The sequence below is a fragment of the Aulonocara sp. 'chitande type north' Nkhata Bay genome, linkage group LG3 (assembly GCF_057382095.1).
Source record: "Aulonocara sp. 'chitande type north' Nkhata Bay isolate Kocher_YH1m ecotype deep benthic linkage group LG3, A_spYH_male_GT1.1, whole genome shotgun sequence".
Lineage (NCBI taxonomy): Eukaryota > Metazoa > Chordata > Actinopteri > Cichliformes > Cichlidae > Aulonocara > Aulonocara sp. 'chitande type north' Nkhata Bay.
In genome coordinates, this window is record NC_141346.1 from 9832298 (window position 1) to 9841229 (window position 8932).

The 8932-nt window shown below is 40.4% G+C and overlaps 1 protein-coding gene across 1 annotated transcript; it reads left to right on the forward strand.

The window, feature by feature from the left end:
- The first annotated feature begins 7092 nt into the window (after positions 1-7092).
- Positions 7093-8674, forward strand: LOC147333875 (nuclear factor 7, ovary-like). The gene has a single exon (XM_086270991.1). It carries the CDS (start codon positions 7105-7107, stop codon positions 8491-8493), a length of 1389 nt encoding a protein of 462 aa, XP_086127117.1. The 5' UTR covers positions 7093-7104; the 3' UTR covers positions 8494-8674.
- Positions 8675-8932: the final 258 nt, after the last annotated feature.

Here is an 8932-nt window from a genome sequence, read left to right on the forward strand (position 1 = left end):
AAAACAGAAAAAGAAAAAAAAAAGAAAAACATATCGTGTGAACCCCTCCCACCAACCCCCCACCCCTTTACCCCTGTATGGCTCTCAACTTCATCACATTCGTGTATCCAAACAGCCCATATTTACACCCGTCTATACGCAAGAATCAGCACAACATTCAAGAATTCTGATCAGAAGGGCCTAACCAAGGATCATTTCAGGGTAAACCCAGAGGAATTTACATCATCTCTATATTCTGTCAAGTCCAAAGACGGTAATACTGAAAGAAATGGTCCCCAAATTTTTTTAAAGGTTCCGTATTTCCCTTTTACACTATGCGATATCTTCTCAGGTGTACAGTAGGATGCTAACTCATTAATCCAATATCTCAGTGTTGGAGAATTTTCAGATTTCCATTGTGTCAGAATACATTTTTTAACTGCAGTACTCGCAAGTAAAATAAAATATTTCTTGTGGTAATCCACATTTATAGAATCTATGTCACCTAAAATCCATAGTTTTGGGTCCATTTCGACTTGGATCCCAATTACCCTTGAAATTATTTCAGTAGTCCGTCTCCAGAACTCCTCTATTACTGGGCAATTCCACAGCATATGAAGGAGATCACCATCTATCACCTTACATCTCAAACATTTGGGAGAATAATTAATATCAATTTTATGTAATCTGTAAGGTGTATAATATGTCCTGTGGAATATATTAAATTGCATTTGTCTATGATTTGTAGAAATTAACATGGTCTGTGCCTGTTCCATTAGATGGTACCATTCTACCTCTTCATAAACATAGCCCAGATCTGCCTCCCATTTTCTTTTCAGAGACGTTTTGTTGTAGTCAGGTAATTTTTCATTAATAATAGTGTATATTGAAGATGCTATTCCTTTTATTGACTTCCATGGTTTGGTGCAAAGATGCGTTTCAAAAGGACTTTCTTTAGGAATCTCAGGGAATGTTCCTTTGGTTTTTTCTTTGATCCAGTCTCTTATTTGTAGAAATTTAAAAAAAATTTGGTCTGGAAGTTTAAATTTTTCCTTTAGTTGTTGGAAGTCAATAAATGTATCATTATTATATAGATCGGCAACAGTTCGAATATTTCTATCCTTCCATCCCCGCAATATGGAGTCGGAAATATGATGGGAGAGATCAGGATTGTCCCATAGGGGTGTCCTTCTAAGAAAAGAAATATTTATTTTTAGAAGTGAGTGGGATTCCTGCCAGGCATGGAAGGTGTTTAATATTATCGAATTATTTGTGAGCTTAGATAAACATTTTTTCGTACCTAGAAATGGGACGTCTTTTAATGATATGGGATTCACCTCATATTGTTCTATTGGAACCCATCGAACCTCACTCCTCTCTGCATATAACCAGATCAAAATTGATCGGTATTGGGAGGTATCGGTCATCATTGTTAATAGAATATTGGATCTGTGTATGAATGGGCGAATCAGGGATGCTGTGTAAAATGTTTTGTCTGTTGACATTTATATTTTCAAATGTCAAGAAGTCAAACAAAGGAAGAACACACAATGACACATTTTTAATTTTATTCATCAAAATTATTTATTAATCAAACAGACATAACATTGTTGTTTTTCATCCCCTCAAAGAAATTCATCTTCAAAACACCATCACATCATATCACATAGAAATGATATCTCAGCTCTGTGGAGGAGGGAATCACAATAAAGCAGTTTATTTCAAGTTGTAGATTCAAGCTGCTCTTCATACTTTGAGCCACAAGATGTCACCAAAGAGCACTGTGCTGAAAGGGTTCGAGTAATGAAACCTTTTTCAATACTAGCTTCAGAAGTTCTGTTCTGTTCCTCATATCAAAAGCTGCTAAAAGGCATCTTTTAAGTTAAGCATCACTTTAGATAAGGAAACACACGGTGACCACTCTGCTACTGTTACGGTCGCTGACCTCTAGGCTCTCCCCATGTGAGAGAGCTCTTTGTCCTCCTTCTGTGTTGCTGCTATGCCTCGTAAGCACAGCTGAGATGTCTTGCAGCTTGTAGGCCACTGAATAAAGACTGCCATCTCAAAACACCATGCCCTTTTTCTTTCCATTTTCCTGGGCGTTGAGTTGCGGTGATTTGGATGGGCTGTGGTTGTGTGAAACTTTTAACAGTTGGTGTGACTGTTTCTTTTGTTCTTTTAAAGGTGTGTCTTTATATGAGTAACTGTAATCAGTCAGAAAACAGTTGTGTTGGGCAGAGTGCACCTTAGGAAAAAAGGTTTCTTCCTCACTTTGTTTCTTGCCTTTTTAAATAATGTATCCTTTTTATTGGAAGGATGACTGCTTTTTTAACCAAATTCACTTTTGCGCTATTAGGCAAAATTGCTTAATAATACTTACAGTTCAAATACAGTCTCCATCACTGGTTATTACAACAGAGTGTTAGGGCCACATTGAGGAGAGAAAATATTCATCGTTTTGACAATAATGTTGAAATTTTAACATTAAAATTGGGGCGATCGTGGCTCAAGAGTTGGGAGTTCGCCTTGTAATCGGAAGGTTGCCGGTTCGAGCCTTGGCTTGGACAGTCTCGGTCGTTGTGTCCTTGGGCAAGACACTTCACCCGTTGCCTACTGGTGGTGGTCAGAGGGCCCGGTGGCGCCAGTGTCCGGCAGCCTCGCCTCTGTCAGTGCGCCCCAGGGTGGCTGTGGCTACAATGTAGCTTGCCATCACCAGTGTGTGAATGTGTGTGTGAATGGGTGGATGACTGGATATGTAAAGCGCTTTGGGGTCCTTAGGGACTAGTAAAGCGCTATATAAATACAGGCCATTTACCATTAAGGTCAAAAATCTATTTTCGAAAAAAAGCCAAAATTCAGGCTTTTTTCAAGAAAAAGTAAATGTGGAGATTAAAGTTGTGTCAAGACAAACTGCTACAGTTGCTATAGCCTCTGAGTTAGTGAAATCATACTTCAGAGTCTGTTTTAGCAACAAGGAAATGACTTCCGTTTAGCACATAAACACGGCGTGAAAGCTGCATTTTTACGCACAAGTGCGGAAGAGTTGGCTGGATTTGTACGAAAGGAAATGTCTGGCGGTGCACAGATGCGAGGTTATCAATGGTTACATCCTCGTGCATTAAAGACGATGTATGTTGTATCACAAGGCAGCTGATCAAATTGTTTCATTAACTCAAGTACAAAAGGTATTTTGTAGAGGCTTTACCAGCCATGGCAGTTTGCCACGAAACTGTTATCCTCCCATTTAAACTGAATTTTGACTTTATTTTCAAAATGATAAACAATATATATATTTTTCCTTGATGTGATCCTAATGCTCATCGGTAAGTTACTGTCAGGTAACAGTAAAAATCTTAATGATGACAGCAGTAATTTTTTATATCTAATCTCTAGAGTCTTCAGAGTCTATCACTACACACCCACCGAGTGTTGTAACATAAGCAACACTCAACACTTTCCTGTTGCAACTCAAAGGGTTGTTTTCAGAATTTAATGCACCAACTAAACAGCCAACAACTGTCATTTCTGTCAAAATGAATATATAATGTACAAGCGTGAGTGTCTATGTTGAATCATCTAGGTAAGGAAATCTTAAAAAGTTGATTCTGTTCATCTGGACGTACTGTTTTTAGTCTGAGAAATATTTTGTCACTCATCCAATTGACTTCTTCAAGTAGGTGCACGGTTTTCTTAAACCAGAACGACTTAACATGGGAATTGCTGTTAATACTCAGTGACAATATTTTGAGAAGATCAGAGATTTTATTATGGAGGCAGATGAAACAATGGTCTTGTATGATGTTACATCTCTCTTCACTTGTGTGCAAGTCACTGAAGCATTGGTTGTAGTTTGTAAGCGATTACAGGATGACCCCAACTTCAGCAACAGGACCACTCTCAGCACTGACCAAGTGTGTTTGTTCTTGAAACTGTCTTCATTCCTCATATTTCAGGGTAAGTACTGCAGGTACAAAAAAAAGTGAGAGAGAGGGTGACAGAAAGAAATATAAACAAGCAAGGTTCCCGTTGTTCACTTCAAAGATCTGGCTCCAAGGCTACGTTCACACTGCAGGCGAAAGTGCATCAAATCCGATAATTTTTGACCCTATGCAACACATATCCGATCATGGTATGACAGTGTGAACGGCACAAATCCGATATTTTCAAATCTGATCTGGGTCACTTTCGTATGTGGTACTGAATCCGATACATATCCGATGTTTTAGAAAGCGACTGCTGTTTGATGGTCATGTCGCATTAAATCCGTCTTTTACGTCGCCCACACAAGACAGACGCCAATTATCAGCGCCGTTGAAGACAAACAAGAAAGCATGGCGGCGGAAACTGGAGGCAGAGCGAGTTAATGGACAGAAGCTGAGGTTTTGGACTTGATTAGCATATGGGGAGACAATTCTAAAGAAATTGACAGTCTACTGCAACAACACCTACTACTACTAGCTCTGTAGCCCCATTTTTACTTCCGTAAACAGAGCACATTGTGTGTGACATCTTCTTTTGCACATGCAGGCCGCTTTTAGAGCTATGAACGTTCACACTAGAGCGCATTTGCGGTCACATTTCATTTGTAGTGTGAACAACCAGACAAAAAATATCGGATGTGATGAAAAAATCGGAATTGAGCATTAAGACCTGCAGTGTGAACATAGCCTTAGAGCCGACACATCACTAGTTACCATGACAATGTACCAGGATAGTACCATGTGATTGCCAAACCCATGGCCACACTTTAAAGTTTGTAACACTTGTATTTTCATTCCTTTTTTGAACACAATAACACACTTTAGTTTCCAATAAGTTTATTGATTAGTTTGGATACATGTGTTCTTTACTTATGTATTCATATCAGTTCATTACTTTGATTTTGGCTAACTTTTGTTTCTTTTACTTCTAACCTGCCATGATCCAGGGAGTTGCCAGACAAAGGTGGAGGCTAGGGTTTGAAACCATTAAATGCAAAGAGGGATAATTGGACGGCACCACCACTTCCTGCTGAAGGGGAGAATGTGTGTTTTCTTTAATTAAATACAAAGTATTTGTATTTAATTAAATATTGAGTTTGGGGTTTATTAGTTTTGATTTTCTTCTTTGGTGTTTATTATCAAACCAGACTGTACTGCACTGTTTGTTGTTTACAATTTTGTTTTGTTTAGTTACCCCGCTTGTGTCATAGTGGTCTGATCAGCCATTATATATACCTCTGTGTGTCATTTCATGTTTAAATCAGTTATGTTTGTTTGGGCTGTTGCTTGGTTTGCTAAGTTTGCAGGCTTTGCAGGCTTTGCCTGAGTTTAGTTTTGTTTCATTGACCTCTTTCATTAGCTCAATATTTATTACTTTTGTAAACATAATTTTTGGGTTAAATGGCAACCCTATTTTTCAAATCATTCCTGTGACTCCTCCTGTTTTCAACTCAGTCCATCACATACCAACAAAATGAAGATGTATACAGAATTAATGGAAAGCCACAGAAAACGAAAGTCGTCCTCTTCTACAGAGCCACCTATGAAGAATGCAGATTCTTTCACTGGCTCAAGGCGGGTAACGCAAGCAACGTTTGAGAAGCTTCTGCTTATATCAATAGTTGATGCCACTGCTGCAGAAGCTACCAATGTTCAATACAAGAGGCTGTCTTGGTCTGCTTTTGCAAAATGTCAAGCTCTGTGGAATAAAACCAGTAGGTCAATCATGGCTTATGAAAGAGTGGAACGTGAGTGCAAGTTGCAGTTTCTTCGACCCAACCAGACTCATTGGAGCTCCCTGTTGTGTGCATTCATAAAGAGCAAGGAGAGAAAGCAATCTGCAATGTTTCCACTCCATAAAGATGTAAGTTGATGAAACTTGTTTTTAACCTCCTAGGACCTGGTGTCCACATATGTGGACATCACATTTTGGGACGTCTAGACCAAAATACTTAATTTTTCTCTACAAGGGCCTGATATCCACTTATGAGGACATTATGCTGCCACTGTTCTATCAAAATTTGAAACAAATGCCCTCATGTGGGTCTCGTTTTTCTCAAAAACAAAAATTAGGTCAAAACAAAACAGGTAATTATTTGTTTTTACATTCTTTAGGTCCCAATCAACGCAAATAGCAAAGAAAAATTAAAAATGCATGCCATGAAAGAGTTCGGGTCTTAGGAGGTTAAATAATATTGTGTGAATTTTTGGATACTCGACCCACCTCTGGTCATAACTTACCTGTTAGCTCGGGGTGCAAATGAGGAGACATGGCATTATCATGGCATTATCATCATCTGAGTGGACAGAATCAGATTGATTGTAAATATCTGTGTATCTGAAACTGTAATGTTTTCTTAATATTTCAATAAATCAGATCTGATTTCAAACAAAGTCTACTGATCCAGGACTGGAAATATCGGCTATTCGATCTACTGCACCCATTTGTAATCCTGTTTCTGAGCCGCTCACATCACTTGACATTTTCTAAGTACAGGTCATTTCACATAAATTTATCAAACACCTCCCATCTGACCAACCCTTAGTTACAGGAAATAACACCACTGTCTGTAACAAAGTGAATCCACCTTAACACCACCTGTGTTTGTGTGACTACACTCCCACTGTTGGGAACCTGACAAATAACCAGAACAAAGTCTGGAATAAAAGCTGACAGACAGGTGCAATGCTGAGTCACACTTTATTTTCTGAGCTTAATGCTGTGACCTGTTTTACAATTGGTGGCACCTAAACGACTTAACTCTGGAATTAAACACACCCTCGTTTATGGGTGAAGCAACAGCCTTTGTAAAGTGAAGGTGAATGAAGTTCCGCCCCTCACATCACTTACCTGAGACAAACAAGGAAACAGATTATTTTTCTTCTTCAGTGCAGAGAGACGCACAGACGATCAGACTGAGCTCAGACCAAACTAGCAGCTTCCTCTGAGTGAGTCCAGCTACAGGAGAGAAAAGTGGAAAACTCCAACACTGCTGCTTCAAGCTGCTGACGCTCCACACACTGAATGTGAGTTTGAGCAAAAACACGACTCAAAGGAAGTTTCAGTGAAGGTGGTAGAGGAGGGAGGGGAGCCAGGACTGACTGTACTTCCTGTCTGCTGTTTTCAGCTTCACTCACAGACTCAATGGCTTCCAGATCAGAGGAGGATCTCTGCTGTCCGGTCTGTCAGGAGGTCTTCAGAGATCCTGTTCTTCTGTCATGTAGCCACAGCTTCTGTAAAGATTGTCTGAAGAGATGGTGGAGAGAGAGACTAATACACGAGTGTCCAATTTGTAAGGAAATATCAGTGTATGATCCACCTTTAAACCTGGCTTTAAAGAACCTGTGTGAGTCGTTCTTACAGGAGAGAGATCAGAGAGCTTCAGAGGCTCTCTGCAGTCTGCACTCTGAGAAACTCAAACTCTTCTGTCTGGACCATCAGCAGCCAGTGTGTGTCGTCTGCTGTGGCTCAGAAAAACACACCAATCACAGATTCAGACCCATCGATGAAGCTGCACAACAACACAAGAAGGAACTTCAGGAAACTCTGGAGCCCTTAAAGAAGAAGTTAAAGGTTTGTGAAGAAGTTCAAGTGAAGTTTGATCAAACAGCAGAACACATTAAGGTCCAGGCCCGATACACAGAGAGGCAGATTAAGGAGCAGTTTAAGAAGCTTCAGCAGTTTCTAGCAGAGGAAGAGGAGGCCAGGCTGGCTGCACTGAGGGAGGAAGAGGAGCAGAAGAGTGGGATGATGAAGGAGAAGATGGAGGCTCTGAGCAGAGAGATAGCAGCTCTTTCAGACACAGTCAGAGCCACAGAAGAGGAGCTGAGAGCTGAAGACGTCTCATTCCTGCACAACTACAAGGCTGCAGTGGAAAGAGTCCAGCGCTGCCCCCTGCTGGATGATCCACAGCTGCCCTCAGGAGCTCTGATAGACCAGGCCAAACACCTGGGCAACCTGACCTTCAACATCTGGAACAACATGAAGGACATGGTCTCCTACACTCCTCTCATTCTGGACCCAAACACTGCTGGTCCACAACTCATCCTGTCTGAAGATCTGACCAGTGTGAGACGAGGAGGAGAGAAGCAGCAGCTTCCTGATAATCCAGAGAGGATTGAGAGTTATGGCTCTGTCCTGGGCTCTGAGGGCTTTAACTCAGGGACTCACAGCTGGGATGTTGATGTTGGAGACAGTACAGGGTGGTTACTGGGTGTATCAGCAGAGTCTGTGCAGAGGAAGGGACACATACAATCTGGATTATGGGAGATATTGTTTGATGGAAGTAAATACTACAAACACTCACCACCAGCTCCTGTCACTGCTCTCTCAGTACGGAAGAAGTTCCAGAGGATCAGAATGAATCTGAACTGGAACAGAGGAAAGCTGTCGTTCTCTGATCCTGATACTAACACACACATACACACCTTCACACACACTTTCACTCACAGGATGTTTCCATACATTAACACTTATGATAAACTGAAGGTGTGTCCGTTGAAGGTGTCAGTGTCAGTGCAGCAGATGAGTTGAGGATGATGATGTTTCTAATGTTGTTTCCTGTCAGTGAGTTGAAGCTGTTAAACTGCAGCTGTCCTCCTGCTGCCTCGTTGTTCCAAAGCTCTTTGTTTCTCTTTTAGTTTCACTGTTTCTTTCTGTTTCTGCTGTCCACCTTTTCACATGGAAAATCATTTCACTGTTTCTCACTGAATGACTCCCCAAACTAGATTTGAAATTCTATCAAGTTTCTAATCATTACAAGTGATTCATGTTTCTATTTGATGTGTAAATGGAGATGATTTAGTTTGCTGGGATATGGACTGACATGTGTTGAATGGGAGGAGCAGTTTGTTGTTGTCTTCTTGTCTGTTTATGACAACAATAAATATGTTGTTGAAACAATGATTCATGTTTAACTCCATATATGAAATGTTTCTGATCTTTGAATTCTGTTTGATTAAAGACTTTCTTC

What these genes read in the sequence shown, in the direction of transcription:
- LOC147333875 (XM_086270991.1), top strand. Translation starts at nt 7,105, where the DNA reads ATGGCTTCCAGATCAGAGGAGGATCTCTGCTGTCCGGTCTGTCAGGAG.